Source organism: Hemiscyllium ocellatum, chromosome 45 (genome assembly GCF_020745735.1).
Source record: "Hemiscyllium ocellatum isolate sHemOce1 chromosome 45, sHemOce1.pat.X.cur, whole genome shotgun sequence".
Classification (NCBI taxonomy): domain Eukaryota; kingdom Metazoa; phylum Chordata; class Chondrichthyes; order Orectolobiformes; family Hemiscylliidae; genus Hemiscyllium; species Hemiscyllium ocellatum.
This window is the reverse complement of record NC_083445.1, coordinates 6,072,472-6,099,874: the sequence shown is the minus strand read 5'-3', so window position 1 is coordinate 6,099,874 and position 27,403 is coordinate 6,072,472. Positions and strand designations below refer to the sequence as shown.

The following is a 27,403-nucleotide window of genomic DNA, read 5'->3' as shown; positions in this document are numbered from 1 at the left end:
ACTCACCGATTTGCTGTGGAAATCCATCACTGATCCCCTTTAGAGAAGACACATTGCTTGCTTTAGTCAGCCAGCAGTGCGGTTGGCTCTTAACTCGCCCTGAAATGGCCCAGCGTGCCACTCAGCTGTGACCAACCCTTATGATGGATGGGCTGGTCAGCATGGTGGGTCAGCACCTTTTCCTGAGGGCAGTTAAGGATGGACGACAAATGCTGGCTTAACTGGCGACCTCCGGATCTCCGAAAAGAAAGTTCACCAAAGGTTCCCAGCAGCCGTCTCTGTTGCATGGAGACCCCATGTTGTGGAGGAGCTGGTAACAGTGACTGGTTTGCACGTTGTGTGAAGAGCTGCACTCTGACTCCAAACCCCGTGCATTCCCCACACAGCAGATTCAGAAATATCACTGGAATATCAGCGCGGATTGAACAATAAGGGATGTGTCAGAAGCCTATGTGGGACATGGACTGTTAACGCAAACCCGTTTTGCTGTGTGACTGATTATACTGGGTAAAAGCAAAAGATCTGATTAATCCCAACACTCCTTATTCCCGAAAGATGACTGACTTGCAAACCTCCTGAAGGCAGCACCAGCTGCTTTGTATCAAAGTGAAAGGTCAAGAGTACCCACAGTACATGAGCTAAGATTTGGGCATCTAAATTGGGAAATGGGTTATGTTATTTGATCATTTGTGAATGTCAGGCTGGTACTGGTCTATAGGGTAGAACACTGTGCACCATGAAGCACCATTTAACATAAATCTCATCCTTTGCCTGCAGGGTCCGCCTGGTCCTTCAGGAGTAAGAGGAGCTCCAGGTGCCAATGGTGCCTCTGTAAGTGACCCTACTTTCTCATTTCCTTTCCTGTTGTACCTGAGGCTATCCTTTGATTCATAGTTGGCAAAAGCAGCGCGCTTTTACGTACGTAACTTTGTTTGATTGAGTCTGGCTCAGTGGGCAGGGAGACACCTTGGACCCTCGTGAAGTGTATCCTGGAGTGCTTGTCCACTGTCAGTGTTACAAATACAGGTCCCTTTAAGGAAGGACAGCTCCTGCATTGGTTGAGAGCAGGTGTCACAGTTTAAGAGCTGGAGCTGTTGGGTTGGAGTGGTAGCATCCCTATCTCTGAGATGGGAGACCTGGCCTCAAACCTCACCTACTCCTAAGGTATGTAATCACATCTCTGAGCAGTTGATTAGAAAATTCAAGAGCTGTGATTTTCCAGCAACACACTCGATGTGGGGGGTGGAATGCTCTCTCTGCCTCCCTGAATCCCCTCTGATGTCATCTCCTCCCTCTTTCCCTGCCTTTCTATGATGCTTTGTAGTCTCTGCATTACCTCAATGGGTCATGCTTATAAATTCTTATTTTGATTATAAATATGTGTGATTTGATGATGATTTTTAAAAAAAAATATTCTGAGGCACATCCCTGGACAGACAAAAAGGGGAGAAGAGTGAGTTTCTACTGAGAGGCCCCGGTTCAAGTCCCTCCTGCCCCAGAGGTGTTGGCTTCTGTACAGGGAACAGTTCCAAAAGGGAACTGTGGAAACTGGTGTTTGAGCTAGACTGTAAGTTTATGATAAAACCCTGTGTAAATCTCTCAAAGTTTCTTTGCTGCCTGATTGAGTCTGATAAAAAAAAACCACCTACCCCTCTCCAGATCTTTCACATGCTCAGAGCTGGTTAGAAGGATGTAGGACTGCAGATGCTGGAGATCAGGAGGCAGCCTCATGATTGAAGGGAGGGAGAAATGTTTATCCGGAAATGGTGGCTTTGGGCTAAGTTAACCTTCTTAATGTCATGTTCCTTTATTTGAGGAAGAAAGGAGGACAGAGGGAGGTGGGGGAGCTCCGCAGCTTTAAGGGCATGGTGAAAGCATGAGGGAAGAAAGTGGTACAATTTCACCAGAGTATGAGTTTGGAACTATCTCCCCACCTTGAAGATGCTGAGGTTTTATTAAATTGCTTAGACAGGATCCAGGCATGTTTCTGTCTGGCCGGAGTTTGATTTCAACTTGGACATCACCAAACATGTTCCCTAAATATGCACCCCACCCCGGTTCTCACCCAGTTATCCCTTCATTGATATATAACCGTCACCTCTGCTCTAGTCCCTTGGTCTTAGATGTCCCTGGCACCACTCTGATTGAGTTGAAGGGTAAGTTGAAAAGTGGGATGAGATTTCGTAAGGTTAAGATTTTGTAGTAGATTAGGTGAAGTTCCTGATGAAGGGCCCTGGCCCGAAACGTCGAATTTCCTGTTCCTTGGATGCTGCCTAACCTGCTGTGCTTTAACCAGCAACATATTTTCACTACTGGGTGAAGTTGAAGACCTGCTCTGACCTAATTGAGTGGCAAAAGTGACTTGATGAGTTGAATGGCCTCCTTTCGTCCTTGTTTCTCTCCACACTGCGGGGAAAGTTGTACACAGCCTTTCAAATTCTTTTTGGATATAAGAGTTCCACTGGTGCGTTTCTGAGCTCCACAATGAATGTCCATGCAGTGCTGTCCTCCCTGAAAGATTAGATCACTTACAGTGTGGAAACAGGCCCTTTGGGCCAACAAGTCCACACCGACCCGCAACCCACCTATACACCTACATTTACCCCTTATCTAACACTACGGACAATTTAGCATGGCCAATTCACCTGACCCACACATCTTTGGACTGTGGGAGGAAACTGGAGCACCCGGAGGAAACCCACGCAGACACGGGGAGAACGTGCAAACTCCACACAGTCAGTCGCCTGAGGCGGGAATTGAACCCGGGTCTCAGGCGCTGTGAGGCAGCAGTGCTAACCACTGTGCCACCGTGCCGCCCCCAGAGACCCCAGTGTTTACTTTGGGACTGTATTAACTGGCACATACCTGAAGTGGTATGGAGAACAGCAAAACAGGCAACACTGCAATCCACCAAGTTGTCTCCTGATTTGCTTACCTCATTTCCTGTGTGGAAAGGCAATTCCCTCGTTCTGGAGGATTGAGAGTAAAATCGAGGCTGACACACTCCTTGCAGTGCTGAGGGAGAGCTGCACTACTGTGGGTGCCATCTTTCAGATTAAATGTTCAACGCAATGCGCCCCGTAAGGTGCATTATTGTAAGAAGAGCAAAGGAATTCTCCATGGTTCTGCAGAAGCGTTGCTGAGCTCAAAACGTTATTTCTGTTTCTCTCACCACAGATGCTGCCAGACCTGCTGAGTTTCTCCAGCACTTTCTGTTTTTGTTTGGCATTTTCCTGGCATTCAGTCAATATTGATATCTTAACTAATGTGCACTAAATGTTACATTGCTAGCTATCCAATTACTGAAATCGGAATTGGTCCCTTTTCTGCAACTGTTTTATGTCTGTTTCATCGTTCAATGGAAACGCCAGTCTCCCCTTCCTCAACCTGAGAATAGCCAGCCCTTTTATATTTTCTAATCAACTTGTTCAGGTGGAACTTGAACCCAGACCACCTGACTCAGAGGTAGGGACACTACTAGTGTCCCACTGATAGCAAGCTGTTAAAAAAAATTCTCAAAGTAAATATTAGGTGCTCTCTAGAATCCCTACAGTGTGGAAACAGGCCATTTGGGCCAATAAGTCCACACTGACCCTCCAAAGAGTAACCCACCCAGACCCATTCCCCAACCCCTACTACTCTCCATTTATCCCCGTATAATGCACCTAACCTGAACACTATGGGCAATTTAGCACTGCCAATTCACTTATCCTGCACATCTTAGGATTGTGGGAGGAAACCCCTACACACCCAGAAAGAATGTGCAAACTCCACACAGACAATCACCCGAGGCTGGAATTGAACCTGAGTCCCTAGCGCTGCAAGACAGCAGTGCTAACCACTGAGCCACCGTGCTGCCCTGGTGTCTCTGAAACAGATTCCCATTCAACCTTAAACGGACCATCAGCAACGGTGTCACCACCAAGAATCTTTATCTCCTCTCTGCCATATTGGCTGTTTGTGGGATCTTGCTGTGTACAAATTGGCTGCTACGCCTGCAATATTACAACCATGAAATGCTAAGTGCTGGGGGACATCCTCAGATGGTGACAGGTGCAATAGGAAGGAAAGTCTATCTTTTCTCGACAACCAAACCCAAGTAGCTTGAGAAATGACTCCCATCTTTCGCCCATGACATTGTGTCAGGAATATTGCCGCTTTGTGTGTATCTAGCAGAGCAGCTGGGAGGCAACTGACAGATGGAGACTGACTCTTTGAAATCTTTTATTTGCATAATTATTTACTTTGTTTAATCAACAGACTTTGCAGGTCTCCAAGGCATGGGAGAGTGTAACAGCAAACAACAGATGCTTCAGCTATGTGTGTGTGTATGTGTGTGTGTGTGTGTGTGTGCACATAGAAAATTAACTGAATCTATTTACAGTGCATTAAAATAACATGGAAGGAAATATGTCAGGATGTAAATTTAGCAGTGCTCCTTGCTTGTGAAACCCAGGATTTTGTGTTTTCGAGTCGGGGGGCGGGGGTAGCCTGAGCTCACTGTTAAATGTGGCAGGAGTCTCAGAATCTTAAGGGGGCACAGAAGGAGGCCACTCAGCCCATTGTGTTAATGCCAGCCCTCCGAAGGACCTGGGGCGTTACTGTTTCAGATACTTCCATTCTCCCGTGAAGGCCTTGATTGATTCCCGCTCTCATCACAATCACAGACAGCACGTTCCAAATCCCAATCAGTCACTCAGTGAAACATTTGCTGTTCATCTCACCATTGCTGTTTTTACCAATGATCTTAATCTGCGCTCTTCTGTTCTAGAACCTTCCACCAGCGGCAATAATTTCTTCCAATTCACTCTGTGCAGACCCTCTAGCATTTTGAACGTTTTTACCCAGTCTCTCAGCCTTCAGTGTAAGGGTAACAGACCCAGGGTCCCTGTTCTGCTCACAGGACCGAAGTACCTCACGCTTGGGAACATTCTCCTAAATGTTTTCATTCATTCCCTCCAGCTTTTACTCTTCAGCAGAGGTTAAGCCAGATTGATGCAGTCTGTCTGTCCCTTCTGTGAGAATCCTGCCCTCACCCTGTTATCCATGTAGATCCCAGGGAAATCCTGCCATTTTCTCTCTTCCCTTCCCTGTCCCAGGATGAAGCAGGGTGTGGCACCCATGCTGGGACTGGCGGTGATATGACTGCCTCCTGTTGGTGTCACTGAGTCAATATACTGGTACTCCCTGCCATACAATGCAACAGCAGCATCATCCACACGTGAACTGTACTGTACTGTTGAGAGGGTAAGCTGGTATTTCACAATAAATGCTTAACCTGTCAGAAATACCCACTCCTGAGAAGTTACATTTGATGTCGTCCCAGGCGTACAGTCCACAACTCTCTTGTACTTATTCATTCGGAACTAATGCAATCAACTCTATAATCTAGAGTGTGGGAAAACAATCGCACGACAACTCAGATTTCCAGCAAGCAGAGTACATGAGAAGCTGTGTTCCCAGTCAGATCGCTGGGTATTGCAGTTCAGCCAAGCACTCACGGTGCAATATGACCGTGCGATCATAGCCCATCCACAGTAAATAACTGTTTCAATACAGCTTCACTTTCACTTGTAATTCTAGCTGCATGACAATCCAGTCCTGCTGTCTTTAATATGTAATCCCAGGACAGTATTCTGCTGTATACACTATCCAATCCCTGTACAGTTTCCTGTTGTCTACTGTAACATATCCCAGTACAGTATCCTGCTGTCTACTATATCCAATCGAAGTGAGTATCTAGTTGTCTACCGTGACCAGACCCAGTACAGTATCCTGCTGTCCACAGTACCCAATCCCAGTACAGCAATCTGCTGTCTACAGTGACCAATCCCAGTACAGTATCCTGCTGTCTACAGTGACCAATCCCAGTGCAGTATCCTGCTGCCTACAGTAACCAATCCCAGTGCAGTATCCTCCTGCCTACAGTATCCAATCCCAGTACAGTATCCTGTTGTCTACAGTATCCAATCCCAGTGCAGTATCCTGTCTACAATATCCAATCCCAGTGCAGTACCCAGCTGTCTACAGTATCCAATCCTAGTACAGTATCCTGCTGCCTACAGTATCCAGCTGTCTACAGTAACCAATCCTAGTACAGTATCCTGCTGTCTACAGTAACCAATCCCAGTGCAGTATCCTGCTGTCTATAGTATCCAATCCCAGTGCAGTATCCTGCTATCCAGTGTACCCAATCCCAATGCAGTGTCCTGTTGTTTACAGTAACCAATCCTAGTGCATTATCTGCTGTCTACAGTGACCAATACCAACATGTTATCCTGCTGTCATCATTCACCAATCCCAGTGCAGTATCCTGAGTTTTACACTGGCCAATCCCAGTGCAGTATTCTCTAGCCTACAGTAACCAATCCTAACACAAAGTTAAAAATTGTGATGACACAATCACCTGATGAAGGAGCGTCGCTCCGAAAGCTAGTGTGTTTCCAATTAGACCTGTTGGACTATAACCTGGTGTTGTGTGATTTTTAACTTTGCACACCCCAGTCCAACACCGGCATCTCCAAATCAATCCTAACACAGTATCCTTCTGTCTACAGTAACCAATCCTAACACAGTATCCTGATGTCGACAGTAACCAATCCTAACACAGTATCCTTCTGTCTACAGTAACCAATCCTAACACAGTATCCTGCTGTCTACAGTAACCAATCCTAACACAGTATCCTGCTGTCGTCAGGAACCAATCCTAACACAGTATCCTGCTGTCTACAGTAACCAATCCTAACACAGTATTCTGCTGTCTACAGTAACCAATCCTAACACAGTATCCTGTTGTCGACAGTAACCCATATGATTCTGTACACCATCCTGCAGTGATTCTGAACTGCTGCTTTTTGTGCCTCTTGGCTACTGCTTGTCTTTAAAACTCTATCCAGTCTTCTGTACTTCTCAGTGTTATTTTGAATTGTTTGATATTCTTTCCCTGGTCCGTGGTGCTATTAACCCATTTTCTGACATCCATAAACTTCCCCCTTGGTCAATAATCCCTCATTGTTTGTTAGTTTCTTGCCTTCACTCACTGCTGCCATCTGTGATGTCCTCAATCTCTCAATTGAAGATCTCCCACAGTTTCTCAATGACTCCGACCTCGGTCATGAGTTTATTGGAGACTCCCAGCTAAAAGCTGGTCAGCATGTCCTCATGTTATTTCTCTCTCCATTACAAATCACCCGTGGAACTGAATCAAAGAAAGTCATTGGTTAATCTTCTGTTGGAAATCCTGCACTACAGTTCTGGAATCCATATTTTTGGAAGGATATGATGTCATTGGACAGGATGCACTGAAGATTTACCAGATGTTGCCTGGGCTGGAGAGCTTTGGTAGTGAAGAGAGATTGGACAAACTGGACTTGGTTTCCTTAGAGCAGAGTGGGGAGGGGGGGGCAAGACTGAGATGTATAAAATTATGAGGGGCATAGACAGGGTAGACAGAAAGAAGCTTTTCCCCTTGATAGAGGGATCAATTGTTGAGGGCATGGATTGAAGGTAAGGTGCAGGGGTAATAGGGGGGGATGTGAGGCAAAATCTTTTCACTCAGAAGGCAGTCTGGAACTTGCTGGCTATAAAGATTGGAGAGGCAGAATCCCTCAAACATTGAAGAAGTACCTGTATATGCTTTTGCACAAGTCAAAGGTTTTAGGTGTATTTTTTATGGTTAAATTTATGGGGTCAACTATTACATGGATTTTACTCTTCGAGGGCTGAAGTTCACACAACAGTCCAAAATACCATATCATTAGCAGAAGCCCAATTGACCTCTAAATGAATTAAAACAAAACACAATAAATTACACAGGGCTACAGGGGAGTTCAGCTGAGCTGCACACAAGGTGAGGTTGTCACCTGACTCTGACCTGATGCGTCTTAAACGTTTACACCAACCTGGCGTTAATTGTACATCAAAACACATAATAGCATGAAAGTAAAAATTCATTTCCTCATTGTAACATCGTACAGGATAATACCTTGACTCACAAATGTTGGCCTGTCATCTGTGAAGCACTAGGGTTGACCTTTACATGAGATTGACTTTTACTTGAGTATATACGGTATTTAGATGCGCACTTGTGATGCCAAGGCATGAAAGGCCAAGTGTTGGAAAGTGGGACGAGAACGGTTAGGTGACTAGTGTAAACTTGATGGGCCAAAGGGCCTTTATAACTTTATCTTGCACTCAAATGTTGTGAGAGTCAAAAACCCCTCATCACCACATCCCTTTCTGTTTCCACTATGTGCAGAGAATATGGCACTTATCTTTATACCACACTCATGCACCGAGGGGAATAGCGAAGACATATTGAAGGGGAAGCTGGATAAAATGAGAGGGGAAATCAAATAGATGAGACCAAGAGGAGAGGAGCAAGATTGGGTGAAGTTTAAGCATTGGCTAGCTAAATAGCCTGTATTTGTGTAGTGACTCAGTGGTTAGCACTGCTGCCTCACAGTGCCAGGGATCAGGGTTCAATTCCAGACTTGGACAGACTATCTGCGTGGAGTTTGCACATTCTCCCCTTGTCTGTGTGGGTTTGCTCTGGTTTCCTCCTACAGTCAAAAATGTACAGGTCAGGTGAATTGGCCATGCTTAATTGCCCATAGTGATAGGTGCATTAGTAGGTGAGTGGGTCTGGGTGGGTTACTCTTTAGAGGGTCGGTGTGGACTTGTTGGGCTGAAGGGCCTGTTTCCTCACTGTAGGGGATCTAATCTAAGTTTGATAGAACATTTTGGAAAACTCAAACAATGTTATCGTGATCCTTTTCAAGAAATGAAAATGTACTGGTCAGTTGGATCTTGGCATGAGTTTTTCATTCAGGGGTTCATTTGTGTTGTAATTACTGAGAGTTTATAAGGAATATAAATAAGGAGAGTTTATAACTCCTAGGCTGATGCTTAAGGTCTCACAGTCGTGAACAGAATTCATCATCTTCTCTTCTGTCCATTTAGGGTCCTTCAGGACGCCCAGGTGGTATGGGCTCTCCAGGATCAGTGGGTGAAAAGGTGAGTGTTCCTTCTTTGTGCTTGTGGCCTGAGCAGGATTATTCGGAAATCACAAAGCATCTAATAAACTACCCGCTGATACCCTGAAGGAACCTCCCCCCGGCCAGCCCCTGAATGATGTGGGCATTGGCAGGAACATTGGGACAACCAAGTGAGATGGTTCCCGAAGTCAAGAGGAAAGTGTCCCATTTTGAATGACAGTTATTTTCTTGCTGGTGAGCAGCGAGAGATCTACTGGCGTGGACTTGTTCTTGCATCATATCATCTCACTGATACGGCATCACTGGACTAGCAATCCCATCACCAAGTTGACTCAGTGGATCAGTGGTTAGCACCGCTGCCTCACCGCGCCAGGGACCCTGGGTTCAATTCCAGCCTTGGGGTGCTTGTGTGGAGTTTGCACGTTCTTCCCACCTCGGTGTGCGTGTGCTTTAGTTTTCTCCCACAGTCCAAACACGTGCAGGCTAGGGGTAGATTGGCCCTGCTAAATTGTTCATGGTGTTCAGGGATGTATGGATTAGCCGTGGGAAATGTGAGGTCAAGGGGATTGGATAAGGGGCAGATCTGGGTGGGGTACCCTTTAGAGCTTCGGTGAGGACTCAATGGCCTGCTTCCACACTGTAGGGATCCTATGATTCTCTGCAGGAAGCTCTTCAGGTTACAGTTACCCGTTTGGGAAGAGAACCTGCCATCCACATTGAAGGCTTTTGTGTGCACTCGTTCTGGAATGAGACGTTACACGGACTGATTGAGGTCATCTCGGCTCAGTGTAACCGTTGTGTTTGACCTTCCTTACAGGGAGAGACGGGAGAAGCTGGAGACCCAGGCACACCGGGAGAACCAGGTATCGCTGTGAGTACCCAGTATTGTCTTAATTGCATTGAAACACCTTTGAAGGTTTGACCACCCATTCTGACAGTTTCCCTTGCCCCCGAATTGCCCCCCCTCAACCTGATTGGCAGCAAACCATCAGACAATCTTGCCCATTCCATGAGGGAACACGTTGTGAAACTTGAAAGGGTTCAGAAAAGATTTACAAGGATGATGCCAGGGATGGAGGATGTTAGCGATAGGGAGAGGCTGAACAGGCTGGGACTGTTTTCCCTGGAGTCAGAGGCTAAGGGGTGACCTTAGAGAGGTTTATAAAATCATGAGGGGCATGGATAGGATAAATAGGCAAGGTCTTTACCCTGGGGTGAGGGAGTCCAGAACTAGAAGGTATAGGTTCAGGATGAGTTTGGAAAGATATAAAAGAGATCTAAGAGGCAACTTTTTCACGCAGAGGGTGGTGTGTGTATGGAATGAGCTGCCAGAGGAAGTGGTGGAGTCTGGTATAATTACAACATTTAAAAGGCATCTGGGTGGGTAGGAAGAGTTTAAGGGATATGGGCCAAATATTGGCAAATGAGACTAGATTCAGTTAAGATATCTGGACAGCATGGATGGCTGGACCACAAGATCGGTTTCTGTGCTGTACAGTTCTATGACTTTAAGTTTGCAAAAAAACACTAGGTGTGGATTTGCAGCTATCTCCCCTACCACATGGTCAGTGATTTCTCCACTCAGGGCAAAAGACGCCACATTGAAACAGTGATGGATCGATGCTAATGGGAACGCTCTGTATTGAGATGGGAATAGATAGGTGACCATTTGGAACATCAAACCAGAATCCTGATTCAGAGACTGTTTGGAATCCCAAGTTCAGATGGGAAATAACATTGTCCTGCTCTTGTTCTTGAAGGCTCAAAATGGATAGAATTGCTCATGAGTTTTGAGAAGATTTGTAGATTGGCTTAAGTTTCTGGATGTAAGTTTGCTCGTTTTCAGACGTTTCATCGCCATCCTCGGTAACATCATCAGTGAGGAAATGACATCAGCAACACAGGAAATGACATCACCAATCCAAGGAAACCTAAACACACAAGTAGAAAGCGGGCCATGACACCAGTGCTTCACTGGAGGCTCACTGATAATGCTACCCAGTATGGTGACAAAACGTCTGAAAACGAACCTTCCAGCTCAACGAGCAAACTGACATCCTGGATAAAATTGTGTTTGAACATTTATGGTGTATTTGAAGCATTTTTTTAACATCTCTTGCCCAAGGGTCCTAAAGGCGAAATTGGTGAGAAAGGGGACACAGGTCCGTCGGGTACAGCAGGACCTGCAGGGGTCAAAGGTCCTCCAGGTGAAGATGGTGCTAAAGGTGGTGTGGTAAGTTGGCCATCCTTTCTCTTTATCCATCCTTGGACAACCAGGCAGGTTCTCCTCAGTGTTGGACACGAGGCCTAGAGAAGTAATGAAAGTTCACCAACCTGAGGAGATGGGGATTTCTTTTTCAGTCACAGATTGTGGGTGTCACTGTTCTGTCCATCCCTATTAGCCCCATTTCAAAGAGTACTTAAGAATCACATAGCTCTTAACCTTGCTGTCGTCTGGAGTCACGTGTTGATCAGACTTGGGTAAGGATGGCAGATTTCCTTCCCTAAAGGTCATTAATGAACCAGATGAGTTTTTATAACTATCAACAGTGGGCTATTGACTGTTAGATTAGATTAGATTACTTACAGTGTAGAAACAGGCCCTTCGGCCCAACAAGTCCACACCAACCCGCCGAAGCGCAACCCACCCATTCCCCTACATTTACCCCTTTACCTAACACTACAGGCAATTTAGCATGGCCAATTCACCTGACCTGAACATCTTTGGACTGTGGGAGGAAACTGGATCACCCGGAGGAAACCCACGCAGACACGGGGAGAACGTGCAAACTCCACACAGTCAGTCGCCTGAGTCGGGAATTGAACCCGGGTCCCTGGCGCTGTGAGGCAGCAGTGCTAACCACTGTGCCACCATGCCGCCCAACTTCATTTTCTTAACTTGTCTTTTAATTAATTCAAATTCCACCATCTGTCATTGTGACTTTGTTATCTTATTCATTCACAAAACATGGTCATCAATGGCCCAGCATCTAATACCCATCGTTAATTGCCCAGAAGGCAGTTAAGAGTCAACCCCATTGCCCTGGGTCTGGAGTCATATGTAGGCCAGACCAGGTAAGGTTGGCAGTTTCCTTCCCTAAAGGGCGTTGGTGAACCAGATGGGTTTTCCAACGATCAACAATGAATTCAGGGTCGCCATTAGACTCTTAATTCCAGATTTTTACGGAATTCCTCTACCTGCCATGGCAGGATTCAAACGCATGGGCTTCAGAATGTTACCTGGCTCTGTATGTAGCAAGTCCTGTGACAATGCCGCTACATCAAAGCTTCCCCATTATTACTCAGTTGGGAGCAGTTGAGCGGACCATGTCGATACTCCTTGGAGCTTGGGACGATAACAGATGATGCCATTGACAGTTGGAAGTTTTATCAGGAGGGGGACAGGGTGGGGGGCTGGGAAGATGTCTCTGCTGGCTTGCAAATCCATTAGACAAGGATACAGTCTCAGGGTGGGGGGATTAAGGATTGCACTGAAATGTCTTCACTTGGAAGTGGTTCTTGCCCTGTCAGAAGTATTATTGTCTAATCTCTCTCTCTCTCTGTCTCCGTCATCTGATTCTCAGGGTCCGGCTGGTTTTCCAGGTGATCCCGGTCCAACAGGCGAGCCAGGTATTCCGGTGAGAAGCTCAACCTCGGCACGGGATTCTTTGATTCCGAAGAAAGTCCACACGGGATTCGAAATGTTAACACACTCTCTCTGTCTCTCTCTCTCTCTGTCTGTCTCTCTCTCTCTGTCTCTCTCTGTGTCTGTCTCTGTCTGTCTCTCTCACTCTCTGTGTGTCTCTCTCTCTCTCTGTCTGTCTCTCTCTGTCTGTCTGTCTGTCTCTCTCTCTCTCTGTGTCTCTCTGTGTCTCTCTCTCTCTCTCTGTCTCTCTCTGTGTCTGTCTCTCTCTGTCTCTCTCTCTCTCTCTCTCTCTGTGTCTGTCTGTCTGTCTCTCTCTCTCTCTCTGCAGATGCTGGGTATCTCCAGCAATCCATTTGTTTTAGGGCACACGATATTCTGTTATAACACGCATTTTGTCAATGCGAATTCGCTGTAACGCGATTGATGAATTGGGGACGCTGTTTCTCCAGCGTAAACATTTAAAACGTGTGTTGGGCTGTCACGCTATTACAGTGCCAACGCTTAAAACACTGTTTCCAAGGCATGATTTCTCTATAACGCAGGGTTGCACATGAACGCAACATGATTGTCGTGTTATCGAACAATTGACTGTATTCCTCTGCACGGTTACTCACATATCAGTGAGGGTGTCTTAATAAAGGGCCATGTGTGCAGCTGACTGGGTCAAAGGCTGGTATCAGTCACTGCCCCACTCCTGACTGGCTGGATTATTGGCGTCCATTTCTCCAGCCAAGGAATTGCTGTCTCTCCCATAGTGACATTGCCCAACTCTTCCCAGCCCTTTAACAACCGATTTCCTTTTGAGTTTGGGAGCATTATCAATCCTTATTCATTCCCCCCCAAAACGTCTACAAAGCCTAATTGGCATCAGCACAGGAGGAGGCAACTCAGCCCATTCTGACTGTCCAACTCCCTTTGAAAGAGTTCCCCAGTCAGTCCCTACAACATCTCAATGTCTCCAATTCCCTTTAAAAGCAAATAATCAATCTCCTTCTTACCATTCGTTCTTCAGATAGGAACTCACTTTCTTAAAAAAAAAATCTCCTCATTCATGCCGCACCCCCTCCCCCATTGTTTTCTCAAATGACTTAACTGTTTTTGGCAGCAATAACCATTCTTCTTGTGGTTTTTATTTTAGGGAACAGATGGTGTAGTTGGTGAAAAAGGCAGTCTTGGAGAGCCCGGCCTGATGGTAGGTGTGTCAGAGTGTCACACCCGTCTGCAGAAATTGCGTTATGAGTAATTCCACGGCTCAAACTCTATGCTTCCCCTCCCCACAACAACGGATGAGGGGTTATGCCTACAACTAGCCCACAGCCTGAGAAAGGGCAGATCTCAAACACTGTCATTACTTCCTCCAGGGCATGAGATGGAGCTTTTGCGACAAAGGAAGGGAATTGTGATGTGACAGAGTTTCGAGGTCTTTAATTGGCGACTTTACAAATACGCTCGTTCTTAAAATTGTAATTTGACAGGACCCCAAGACAAACTTAATCTCAAAATGGTCCATTTCCACTTGGAGTCATAAAGTCATACAGACCCTTTGGTCCAACCAGTCCATGTCCACCATTATCTCAAACCAGGCTAGTCCCACCTGCCTGTGCTTGACTCATATCCTTCCAAATCTTTCACGTACTTCTCCAAATGCCTTTTAAACATTGTAACTGTACCTGCTGTCCACCACTTTCTCATTCCACACACGAACCACTCTCTGAGTAAAAACATTTCCCCTCATGTCCTTTTTAAATCTTTGCCCTGTCACCTTAAAAGTATGCCCCCTAGTTTTGAACTCCCCCAGCCTAAGGAAAAGACTATCATCAATCACCTTATCTATGCCCCTCATTATTTTATAAATCTCTTTAAGATCACCCCTCAACCTCCTATGTTCCAGTGAGCCTGTCTAGCCTCTCCTTTATAACTCAAACCCTCCACACCCAGGAACATCCTGGTAATTTTTTTCTGAACCCTCACCAGTTTAATAGTATCTTTCCAATAACAGGGTGACCAGAACTGAACACAGTACTCCAGAAGTGGCCTCACCAATGTCCTGTAGAACCTCAACATAACGTCCCAACTCCCATACTCAAAGGACTGAGCAATGAAGGCAAGCGTGCTAAACACTTTCTTCATTACCCTGTCTTCCTGTGACACAAACCTGAAAGAATTATGTACCTGAACCCCAAAGTCTCTTTGTTCTACCCAGTGCCCTACCATTAACTGTATAATTCCTCTCCTTGTTTGCATTCCCAAAATGCAATACCTCGCATTTATCCAAATTTAACTCCATCTGCCATACCTCAGCCCATTGACCCAATTGATCAAAATCTCTTTGTAATCTTAGATGACCTTCTTCACTGTCCATTACACCAAGTTTGGTTTCATCTGCAAACTTACTAATAATGCCTCTGATATTCGCATCCAAATCATTTGCACAGAGTTTGCAGTGTGGAAGTTTCCTCTCCTGCCTTGGTAACCCTATCAAACAGATAGCTATGTTCCGACTGAGTCTGTCATGTCCAGATATCTGTCTCTTCGTAATTACCTGTTCTCATCTACACACGCTCCAAATATGGTGTCAATCAGCAGCTTTTAGCTCAGTGCCCCATGGTAATGGGGATCCCAGTGACAGCTTATGCAGTGTGACACACCCTGTCCAGCACAGTAAACGTGCCGTCAACACTGTCGGGAGGATGAATCTCTCTAACGTTTCTCTGTTGGGTTTGCAGGGTCCACGTGGTGCATCTGGTGAGCCGGGCCCTCAGGGATTGCCGGGAAAGAGAGTAAGTACTTACATACTCAGGGGGAAAAGCTCATCTGAAAAAAGCCAGCGAGTGACAGTCACTGCCTTCAGTACACCCACCGCTTTCGTTTCCAGCAATGGCTGTTTTCACCCCACCATCTGTATAAGAAGTAAAGGTTTGCATTGACATAGTGCCTGTTATGACGCCAAAGTGCTTGACTGCAAGTGAGATGCTTCTAACAGTGTTGGGAAAACAGGAAACATTAATCCCCACAAAACCCAGACAAGATACTCAGCTTCAGTGCTGTTTGCCAGGATCCTCAACAGTACACCCAAGCTCCCTCAGTAGGTACTTCCTCGATGAATCACTCGCTTAGTGATGCACTCCCTCGATGCAACAGTCCCTCAGTAAGGCACTCCCTCGATGCAACACTCCCTCAGTAAAGCACTCCCTCGATGCAACACTCCCTCAGTAAAGCACTCCCTCGATGCAACACTCCCTCAGTAAGGCACTCCCTCGATGCAACACTCCCTCAATAAGACACTCCCTCGATGCAACACTCCCTCAGTAAGGCACTCCCTCGATGCAACACTCTCTCAATAAGACACTCTCTCAGTGCGCCATTCCCTCGGTGAGGCACTCCTTCGATGAGGCACTCCCTCAGTGCGACACATTCTCAGTGTGACATTCTCTCAATGCGACACTCCCTCAGTGAGTCATTCCTTCAGTGCAACACTCTTTTGGTGTGACACTCTCTCAGAGCAGTACTCTCTCAGTGACTCACTCTCTGTGTGATACACCCTCAGTACAATACTCCCTCAGTGAGTCACTCCCTCAGTACAATACTCCCTCAATGAGTCACTCTCTCAGTGCAGTAGACCCTCAGTGCAACACTCCCTCAGTGCAAGACTCCCTCAGTGCTGTACTCCCTTAGTACAGTACACCCTCAGTGCGAACTCCCTCAGTGCGAACTCCCTCGGTGCGACACTCCCTCGGTGCGACACTCCCTCGGTGCGACACTCCCTCGGTGGGACCCTCTCTCGGTGGGACCCTCTCTCGGTGGGACCCTCTCTCGGTGGGACCCTCTCTCGGTGGGACCCTCTCTCGGTGGGACCCTCTCTCGGTGGGACCCTCCCTCAGTGAGTTTCTCTTTCAGTGCAGTACTCCCTCAGCGAGTCAGTCTTTCAGTGCAGTACTCCCTCGGTACAAAATTCTCTCGGTACGACACTCCCTCAGTGCAATTCTCCCTCACTGCGACACTCTCTCGGTGCGACACTCTCTCGGTGCGACACTCTCTCGGTGCGACACTCTCTCGGTGCGACACTCTCTCGGTGCGACACTCTCTCGGTGCGACACTCCCTCGGTGCGACATTCTCAGTGAGTCACTCTCTCAGTGCAGTACTCCCTCAGTGAGTGAGTCTTTCAGTGTAGTACTCCCTCGGTACAAAACTCCCTTGGTACGACACTTCCTCAGTGCAGTACTCCCTTAGTGCGACACTCTCTTGGTGTGACACTCCCTCAGTGCAATTCTCCCTCAGTGCGACACTTCCTCGGTGTGACACTCCCTCAGTGCGACACTCCCTCAGTGAGTCTCTCTTTCAGTGCAGTACTCCCTCGGTGCGACGCTCCCTCGGTGCGACGCTCCCTCGGTGCGACGCTCCCTCGGTGCGACGCTCCCTCGGTGCGACGCTCCCTCGGTGCGACGCTCGCTTGGTGCGACGCTCCCTCGGTGCGACACATTCTCAGTGAGTCACTCTCTCAGTGCAGTACTCCCTCAGTGAGTCACTCTCTCAGTGCAGTACTCCCTCAGTGCAACACTCCCTCAGTGAGTCTCTCTTTCAGTGCAGTACTCCCTCAGTGAGTCACTCTCTCAGTGCAGTACTCCCTCAGTGCAACACTCCCTCAGTGAGTCTCTCTTTCAGTGCAGTACTCCCTCAGTGAGTCACTCTCTCAGTGCAGTACTCCCTCAGTGCAACACTCCCTCAGTGAGTCTCTCTTTCAGTGCAGTACTCCCTCAGTGAGTCTCTCATTCAGTGCAGTACTCCCTCAGTGAGTCAGTCTTTCAGTGCAGTACTCCCTCGGTACAACACTCCCTTGGTATGACACTCCCTCAGTGCAGTACTCCCTCGGTGTGACACTCCCTCGGTGTGACACTCCCTCGGTGTGACACTCCCTCAGTGCAATTCTCCCTCAGTGCAATTCTCCCTCAGTGCAACACTTCCTCGGTGTGACACTCCCTCAGTGCAGTACTCCCTCAGTGAGTCACTCAGTCAGTGCGTCACTCCCTCGGTGCGACACTCCCTCGGTACAACACTCCCTCAGTGCAGTACTCCCTCAGTGAGTCACTCCGTCAGTGCGTCATTCCCTTGGTGCGACACTCCCTCGGTACAACACTCACTCAGTGCAGTACTCCCTCGGTTACAACACACCCTCAGTGCAGTACTCCCTCGGTACGACTCTCCCTCGGTGCGACTCTCCCTCGGTGCGACTCTCCCTCGGTGCGACTCTCCCTCGGTGTGACTCTCCCTCGGTGCGACACTCCCTCGGTGCGACACTTCCTCAGTGCAGTACTCCCTCGGTTACAACACACCCTCAGTGCAGTACTCCCTCGGTACGACACTCCCTCAGTGCAGTACTCCCTCGGTGCGTCACTCCCTCGGTGCGTCACTCCCTCGGTGCGTCACTCCCTCGGTGCGAGACTCCCTCGGTGCGAGACTCCCTCGGTGCGACACTCCTTCGGTGCGACACTCCTTCGGTGCGACACTCCCTCAGTGAGTCACTCTCTCGGTGCGACACTCCCTCAGTGAGTCACTCCCTCAGTGAGTCACTCTCTCGGTGCGACACTCCCTCAGTGAGTCACTCTCTCGGTGCGACACTCCCTCGGTGCGACACTCCCTCGGTGCGACACTCCCTCGGTGCGACCCTCTCTCGGCGCGACCCTCTCTCGGCGCGACCCTCTCTCGGCGCGACCCTCTCTCGGCGCGACCCTCTCTCGGCGCGACCCTCTCTCGGCGCGACACTCCCTCGGTGCGACACTCTCTCGGTACGACACTCTCTCGGTGCGACCCTCTCTCGGTGCGACCCTCTCTCGGTGCGACACTCCCTCGGTGCGACACTCTCTCGGTACGACACTCTCTCGGTACGACACTCTCTCGGTACGACACTCTCTCGGTACGACCCTCCCTCGTTGCGACCCTCCCTCGGTGCGACACTCTCTCAGTGCAGTGTTTTCTCAGTGCGTCACTCTCTGTGTAGTACTCCCTCGGTGCGACACTCTCTCGGTGCGATACTCCCTCAGTGCAGTACCTCTTTGTTTTGTGTTTCTTGATCTGTGGTCCCTGATTGGAATCAGTTTTGGCTTCACAGGGCCTGGACATACTGCAGTCTCTGGTTACTGGCTTTCAGTTCCATGTGTAGATTTTCTGCAGCCAGTTTATTTGGTAGGTTTGGTAAGTTAGCAAGCTGGCTATTAACAAGGTGAGTTGTCATGTGAACAAGCTATTTAACAAGTAACAATCCCGTTTAATTGGCAACTTAGTGCTGCCTATGAGAAACTTATCTCAACATCTGGCGAAAGTGTAAAAGAAGGAACAGACATTCCTGATGCAATGAGTCTCTCTGGAATTGATGTTTGATTCTGCCAAAAATCTTAACATTGCCCACATTGCTCAGTGTCCTACAAGAATTGTCCCAAAATGTTTCAACAATAATGAACCACCTCTGAAGTATTATAGTGTGATGAGCAGGAGTGAGTGACAATTACAGAATACTATGCTGAGTACAGAACCTCAGGAAATGTTTTCTGCCATTTTTAAGATGTTACGCCTCAGCAAACCATCTCGCAAACCCCGAGGAAGGATCATTCAGCCCGAAACATTTGACTCTGCTTTCTCTCCACAAATGATGCCAGCCCTGCTGAGCTTTTCCAACAATTTCTGTTTCTGTTTCTGTAAAAGTGAATAACCTTCTAATTGCAAACTTTGCTGTCACAGATCAGGGGAGGAAATTACCGATTGCAATCTCTGAGGTTCTAATAACAGAATAAAGAAAGTCACAAAAGGAATGTGATTTATTCAGTCGCTCGAGCTCAGTGACTGCAGACTCACTTGACATCCTGTTTCTGAGGGGAGTATTTAATTGGTTTGTTTTAGTTTAGTCATTTTGGAATGCAATATTGAGAGCAGGTCTTAGGAAATCCATGGCATAATTTCTTTAGTCACAAGCAGCTCAGGGTTTTGTAAATTGTAATGATGCCATCACCATGACTGAAGGGTGAATGAATTTAATCAACTGTAAACTTCTCAATGCGATTCACAGGCCACATATTCAAGGGAAAGTCTGCAAACTCAACAATTTTCTTGAAAAGGGGGTTTTGGATGGGACTTGAATGTGAATGTATCACATTGACAACCTGTTATACAAGGTCCCTGCGTGTGTACGTGCGTGTGTACGTGCGTGTGTACGTGTACGTGTGTGTAGTTGGTGGAAACACTGGGGTTTGTCTTGTGCTGTGTAATTAATCACACTCTAGTTACTAAACACATCAGTGACTCGATCCCTCCCCCTCCTCAAAAGGCAGTCGTACCTACCTCCTCTGCAGGAACACTAACCCCACACTGTGACACTGTATCATCTCCTGATTATTGCATGGTGTAGAGTCTCATTGATTTCAAACACAACCTCTCTTTCTCTCTCTCATAGGGACCACCTGGACCTCCAGGGTCAGAGGGGCGAGAGGGTCTCAAAGGTGAAAAGGTATGACTATTGTATGTAAAAGAAAAGATGATAACAACCAAACTTTTACACCAAGTTTCACGAAACTATGATTGTGAAATTTATCAGAGCGCATTTCCCACTGAATTTCTTCAGGGCATGGTACATTACCAGTGGGTCTGCCTCACCCCTGTTTGGACTTTGTCAGTGAGCGTCAGAGGGCTATTTGGCTTTGGGGTGCATCACTGATAAATGAAGTCTGTCCTCACTGAAGCTATCGGTTCCCATCTTCCAGTCGCAGCTGGAAGAGGAAACACGAGTGTCTAATCCCTGGCGTACATAGGATTCCTGGTTTAGGAGCACAGACCAATACAGGGATCTCAGTTTAAATCTCGGACATTCGAGAGATGGTGATGTTGTCATGGTTGGTAGTGTTTGAGCTACTGTGCCTGTTCACTTCAGGCCACTCCCATCCTTGTCTCTCTCTCTCTCTCTCTCTCTCTCTCCTTTTCTTCTTTTCTCTTCTCTTTCCTCATCTTCCTGATGTTATGCGGAGGTGGGAGAGTTGGCAGTGCCTGGAGCAGGGATTCCAGGCTGCGGCGGGCCTGGAGCGGAGAATCCTGGGCACAGTGGGCCCGGAGCAGGGATTCCTGGCAGCGGTGGGCCTGGAGCAGAGAATCCTGGCTGCAGTGGGCCTGGTGCGGAGAATCCTGGGCACAGTGGGCTCGGAGTGGGGATTCGCGGCTGTGGTAGACCTGGAGTGGGGATTCCTGGGAGCGGTGGGTCCAGAGTGGGGATTCCTGGCTGTGGTAAGCCTGGAGTGGGGATTCCTGGCTGCGGTGGGCCTGGAGTGGGGATTCCTGGCTGCGGTGGGCCTAGAACGGAGAATCCTGAGCGCGGTGGGTCCAGAGTGGGGATTCCTGGCTGCAGTGGGCCTGGTGCGGAGAATCCTGGCTGTGGTAAGCCTGGAGTGGGGATTCCTGGCTGTGGTGGGCATGGAGCGGAGAATTCTGGTGGTTGATGGCGAGAAAGCAGGGTTTGAGGAGCTGGGGTCTTCTGGGTCACTGTTGTTGGGGGAAGGGGGACTCCTTCAAGCCAACCTTTCTTGGAGACGTTGCAGAATCCCTGGAGCTGTGTCTGGGACACCAGTCGACAATGAGGGCGGTGATGGCTTTGTGGTACTATCACTGGACTGTTAATCCAGAGACCCAGATATGGAGACCTGGGTTCAAATCGCAGCAAAACTTAAAAAAAAAATCTGAATTAAAAGTCTAATGCTGAGCATGAGTCTGTTGCTGATTGTTGAAAAAAACAATGTCCTTTTGGGAAGGAAACTGGCATCCTTATCCAGTAAGGCCTACATGTGACTCTAGACCCACAGTAATGTGGTTGCCCTGTGGGGCAATTAGGGATGGGCAATACCCTAGCCAGTGATACTCTCATCCCATGACTGAATAAAGGACAGATGACCTCTACTTAAGTATTTTCTTTTTATTCTTTTGTCACTTAAAAAGGCGCTGGGTTGTGGTGACAAAACACTTTTCACTGGATCTCCCCAGACATATGTGGCAATAAAATCATCTGTTCGTTCACCCATTAAAAATCATTCGTTCATTCATTTCCTGGACTTGTGTGCGACTGCTTTACGTTGTCCTGCATTGTTTTCTGACTGACGTACGAACCGAGATTCCGAAATGGAACCTGCTTGCAGCCCAGGGATTGCCTGTACATCAGAAGGGGTTTAACAGATGGGAACTACCTTCAGCCCAATGTCGGAAAATGGCCCCTGGGACCATGCGTAGATTATTCAATAAGATCCTGGCTGACCTGATTGTGGTCTCCGCTCAAATCGTCTCTCTGACCCGCCTCACTCCTGCGTCTATCAAGAACTTGGATGTTGCCAGGGTTGGAGGATTTGAGCTACAGGGAGAGGCTGAACAGGCTGGGGCTGTTTTCCCTGCAGCGTCGGAGGCTGAGGGATGATCTTGTAGAGTTTTACAAAATTGAGGGGCATGGATAGGGTAAATAGGCAAAGTCATTTCCCTGGGGTCGGGGAGTCCAGAACTAGAGGGCATAGGTTTAGGGTGAGAGGGGAAAGATATAAAAGAGACCTAAGGGGCAACTTTTTCACACAAGAGGGTGGTGCATGTATGGAATGAGCTGCCAAAGGAAATAGTGGAGGCTGGTACAATTGCAACATTTAAAAGGCGTTTGGATGAGTATATGAATGGGAAGGGTTTGGAGGGATATAGACCGGGTGCTGGCAGGTGGGACTAGATTGGGTTGGGATATCTGGGTTGGACTGAAGGGTCTGTTTCCATGCTGTACATCTCTATGACTCTATATTCATGGTCTTGCCCTCCACTGCTCTCCGGGGTGGTGAATCCTATAGATCCTCTGGGAGCAATAGAAAAGCAGTTGTCTTCAGTTCCATCTCAAACCAAGACCTCTGATTCTTAAACATTGTCCCGTAGTTCCTGTCACTTCTACAAGGGGAACTGTCCTCTCAGCATTCACTCCGCCAAGTCCTCTCAGGATCCTGTATACGATAATTGAGAAAGGGTAATCAGAATTCGGCACAGAGAAAAATCCAGCTTAATTAGAAATCTCCATCAAATTGCAATCCCAAAATTGGCAGAAATTGGTTTTTGAAACAGTTACGATTTACAGAGAAGATACGAAACACACACAGGGCTGCGTTAAAATTCCCTGCATGCCTCGTAGGCGCTGAAAATAATTTGGTTGTGATTGGCAGTGAATTGTGAGCAACAGCAAAAGCTGCTAAAACCAATTCTGAATTCTCCGTTCAGTTGAGTCTCTGGGGGGGGATGTGACAGATTGTACTTAATTCTGCATTTAAAATGTCATTTGTTTCAAGAGATATTTTCACAAAGCCCGCACCTTCCTGAAAAGAAACGTGTTCCCAACTTGCGAGCATTACTAGCTGGTCCAGCATTTATTACCGGTCCCTAGCTGCCCTTCACAAGATGGTGGTGAGCTGATGTTTTGAAATTCTGGAGTTTTAAATGCATAGGGATATCTATCATGCTGTTAACAAGGGAGTTCCTGGACTTGAACCCAGTGACGGTGAAGGAATGGCAATATATTTCCAAGTCAGGATGGCGAGTGGCTTGGAGGGAACTTGCAGGGGGTGGTGTTCTCTTTAGTTGCTGCCCTTGTCTTTCTAGATGGAAGTCTATTGACCCCCAACATTCCAAATGTGGCCCTGCCAGAGCCTTAAACAGCCTCAGTAGTACATATCTGCTTTTCTCTTGAAATGAATGTTGACGTTGCATTTGGCTTCCTAGCTGCCTGATGAAGGGCTTATGCCCGAAACATCGATTCTCCTGCTCCTCGGATGCTGCCTGACCTGCTGTGCTTTTCCAGCGCCACACTCTTGACTCTGATCTCCAGCATCTGTAGTCCTCACTTTCGCCTTCCTATCTGCTACCCTACCTCAATCTGTATGTTAACCTTATAAAAACACAAGCTAGGATCCCCCCCCCACCCAAAACACTTTGTGCTTCAGATTACCGAAGTCTTTCCCCATTTAGAAAATAATCTATGCCTCTATTCTTCCCACCAAAGTGCATAACCTCACACTTCACATTGAATTCCAGCTGTCAGGTATTTTGAAAGGCCGGTCAGTTGGATTAAGAGAAAAGGATCTTACCTTAATCACATAGCAATATTAAACATTTGTCTTTTTAGACACACTGTTTATAACCGCAGTATTACAGGTATTAACGATTGCACGTGGGCCTTGTTTATTTTTTCACACAGGGCTCTCCGGGACAGGAAGGCCCAGTGGGCAGGACTGGGCCTATAGGCCCACAAGGGTCACCAGGCAACATAGGACCTGAAGGCCTCAGAGGGATACCTGGCCCTGCAGTAAGTGAAGGCACAAAGAGCATGTGATAGACGGCATTACGTATTGCAACAAACGGCTGCAAGTATCAGTGGATAACCCCTCACAATGTCTGTTCTTCTTCAACAGGGAGAACAAGGCCTCCCTGGACCCCCTGGCCAGGCCGGACCCCCAGGCCCAATGGTAAGATGAGAACAGCCCCTTCAGTCTGATCCGCTACTCAGTGTTATCGTGGCTGGTCTGTACCAGACCCCCGTCTGCTTGCCTCTGCTCCACGCTTTGTAAGCGAGCACAAGCTCCATCAACCTCACAATTCGGGCTGTTATCACAAAAATGTCGCCAGAACATTTCATCTTGCACTCATCAGGACACTTTGAGAGAATACAATCTTTCAAACCATCACAATTTAAAGGACAGGAGGAACAGGCAGTTAATTTATTGATTGATCGAGTATCCACTTTTTTTTGTGGGGTAGAGTTTCATAGAGACATAGAAAACAGGAGCTGGAGTAGACCATTCGGCCCTTCGAGCCTGCTGTGCCATTCTATAGGATCATGGCTGATCTTCCAACTCAGTCTCCTGCTCCGACTTTCTCCCCATACCCTTTGATCCCTTTAGCCCTAAGACCTTTATCTAATTCCTTCTGGAGAACATACAATGTTTTGGCTGTAACTATTTTCTGTAATAGTGAATTCTGCAGGTTCCCCACTCTCTGAGTGAAGACATTTCTCCTTATCTAAGTCCTAAATGGCCTCCCTGGTATCCTTACTGGGAACACCCTTCCTGTGTTAACCCTGTATTTTGATTGGTTTCTATGAGATCATCCCATCTCAATCTTCTGCACCCCAGAGAACATAGTTCTAACCAGTCTGTCTCCGTATGTCAGTCCTGCCATCCCAGGGATTAGTCTGATCAACCCTTGTTGCACTCCCTCCATAGCCAAGACATCTCAGTTAAGGAGACGGAAACTGCTCACAATATTCCAAATGCAGCCTGACCAGTGCCTTTTACAGCCTCAGCAGTACATCCCTGCTCTTGTATTCTAGCCCTCTCGAAATAAATGCTAACAATGCATTTGCCTTCCTTCAGTCAAACTGAACCTGTACGTTAACCTTAAGAGGATCCTGAACTCGGACTCCCAAGTCCTTCAAGCTTCTGATTCCTGAAGACTTACCCTATTTAGAAAATACTCTACACCTCTATTCTTCCTATTACAGTGAATAACCTCACACTTCCCCACACTCTGTTCTATCTGCCACTGATTTGCCCACTCTCCTAGCCTGTCCAGATCATTCTACCACCTCCCTCAACACCACCTGTTCTCTCTATCTGTCATTGGGTCATCTGCAAACTTCGCTACAACGCCCTCAGTTCCTTTGTCCAGATTGTTAATGTGGTCCCAACACTGACCCCTGTAGGACTCCACTAGTCACTGGCTGCCTTTATCCCTACTCTCTGCCTTTTGCCAGTCAGCCAGTCCTCTTACCATGCCAGTACCTGCCCCTAGCACTATGGCCTCTTATTTAGTAGCCTCCTGTGTGGCACCTTGTCAAAGATTTTCTGGAAATACCAAATAGATCACATCCACAGGTTCTCCTCAAAGAATTCTAATACATTTGACTTCAGGCATGACTTCGACTTGACGAAACCATGTGGACTTAACTCTCTTTTATCATGCATGTCTAAGTACTCTGTAATCTCATTGTTAATAATGGACTCTAAAATCTTACCAACGACTGAGATTAGGTTTATGCCTTCCTTCCTTCCTTCCTTAAACAGGGGTTTACATTAGCCATTTTCCAGTCCTCTGGGACCCTCCCTGATTCCTGAAAAATCACCACCAATGCTTCTACAATCTCCTCCGTTATCTCCTTCAGAACCCTGGGGTGTAGTCTGAGGGCTATGGGGAGAGTGCAGGTAAGTGGAGTCGAAATGCCCATCAGCCGTGATTAAATGGCGGAGAGGACTCGATGGGCAGAAAGGCCTTACCTCCATTCCTATGTCTTGTGGTAGTTCATCTGGTCTGAGTGATTAACCTAACATCAGAACTACCATCTTCCCCAGCACCTTCTCCTTAATGATAGTCATTATACTCACCTCTGTCCCCAGCCTCTCGTGAAGTTCTGGTGTGCTACTGGTGTCTGCCACTCTGAAAACTGATGCAAAGTACCTGTTCAGTTCCTTTGCCATTTCTTTGTTCTTCTTTACTACTTCCCTAGCCTTATTTTCTAGCAGTCCAATGCCCACTCTTATCTCTCTCTCTCACCTTTAGTGGGCGGCACGGTGGCACAGTGGTTAGCACTGCTGCCTCACAGCGCCTGTAGACCCGGGTTCAATTCCCGACTCAGGCGACTGACTGTGTGGAGTTTGCACGTTCTCCCCGTGTCTGCGTGGGTTTCCTCCGGGTGCTCCGGTTTCCTCCCACAGTCCAAAGATGTGCGGGTCAGGTGAATTGGCCAAGCTAAATTGCCCGTAAGGTAAGGGGTAAATGTAGGGGTATGGGTGGGTTGCGCTTCGTCGGGTCGGTGTGGACTTGTTGGGCCGAAGGGCCTGTTTCCACACTGTAAGTCTAATCTAATCATTTCTAAAAAAAACTCTTCCAATCGTCTTTTACATAACTCGCTAGCTTACCCTCATAATTTCATCTTCTTTCCCTTATGACTTTTTTAGTCATCCTCTGTTGGTTTTTAAAGTCTTCCCAATCCTCTGGCTTCCAACTAATCTTCACCACATTGTGTGCTTTTACGTTTGACTTTATGGTGCCCCTGACTTCCCTTCTCAGCTGTAGTTACCTCGCCCTCCCCTGAATTTCTGCTATGCCTCCCCAATTAACCCCAGAAACTCCTGCCATTGCTGCTCCACCACCTTCTCTGCTCGGTTCCCTGTCCAGTCAACTCTGGCCAGCTCCTCCCTCATGTCTTTGTAGTTTCATTGCTCAATTGTAATGCCGTTACATCAGGTCCTAGTGTCTCAAGCCACAGGGTGCATTCTATAATGTGATGGTCACTGTCCCCCAGACGTTCCTTCACCTTCAGTTCCCCAATCAATACTGCCTCATTACACATCACCAAATCCCGAATTGTCTGTTCCCTAGTGGTGTCTAACCCCCATGTTGCTCCAAAGTACATCTTGTAGACATTCCGTGAATTAGAGTCATAGAGATGTACAGCATGGAAACAGACCCTTCGGTCCTACCCGTCCATGCCGACCAGATACCCCAACCCAATCTAGTCCCACCTGCCAGCACCCGGCCCATATCCCTCCAAACCCTTCCTATTCATAATCCCATCCAAATGCCTCTTAAATGTTGCAATTGTACCAGCCTCCACCACATCCTCTGGCAGCTCATTCCATACACGTACCACCATCTGCATGAAAAAAATTGCCCCTTAGGTCTCTTTTATATCTTTCCCCTCTCACCCTAAGCGTATGCTCTCTA

At 47.6% G+C, this 27,403-nt stretch overlaps 1 protein-coding gene across 2 annotated transcripts in view; it reads left to right on the top strand.

Moving 5' to 3' along the window:
* LOC132835991 (collagen alpha-1(XI) chain-like) overlaps nucleotides 1-27,403 on the top strand; it is a 295,793-nt gene that overhangs the window by 244,210 nt on the left and 24,180 nt on the right. For both annotated transcript variants that reach the window (XM_060855171.1, XM_060855170.1), the window contains 10 exons: nucleotides 778-831; nucleotides 8,962-9,015; nucleotides 9,814-9,867; nucleotides 11,122-11,229; nucleotides 12,581-12,634; nucleotides 13,781-13,834; nucleotides 15,369-15,422; nucleotides 20,085-20,138; nucleotides 23,880-23,987; nucleotides 24,094-24,147. In XM_060855171.1, the coding sequence (XP_060711154.1) occupies nucleotides 778-831; nucleotides 8,962-9,015; nucleotides 9,814-9,867; nucleotides 11,122-11,229; nucleotides 12,581-12,634; nucleotides 13,781-13,834; nucleotides 15,369-15,422; nucleotides 20,085-20,138; nucleotides 23,880-23,987; nucleotides 24,094-24,147 (648 nt within the window). The remainder of the gene's footprint in view (nucleotides 1-777; nucleotides 832-8,961; nucleotides 9,016-9,813; nucleotides 9,868-11,121; nucleotides 11,230-12,580; nucleotides 12,635-13,780; nucleotides 13,835-15,368; nucleotides 15,423-20,084; nucleotides 20,139-23,879; nucleotides 23,988-24,093; nucleotides 24,148-27,403) is intronic.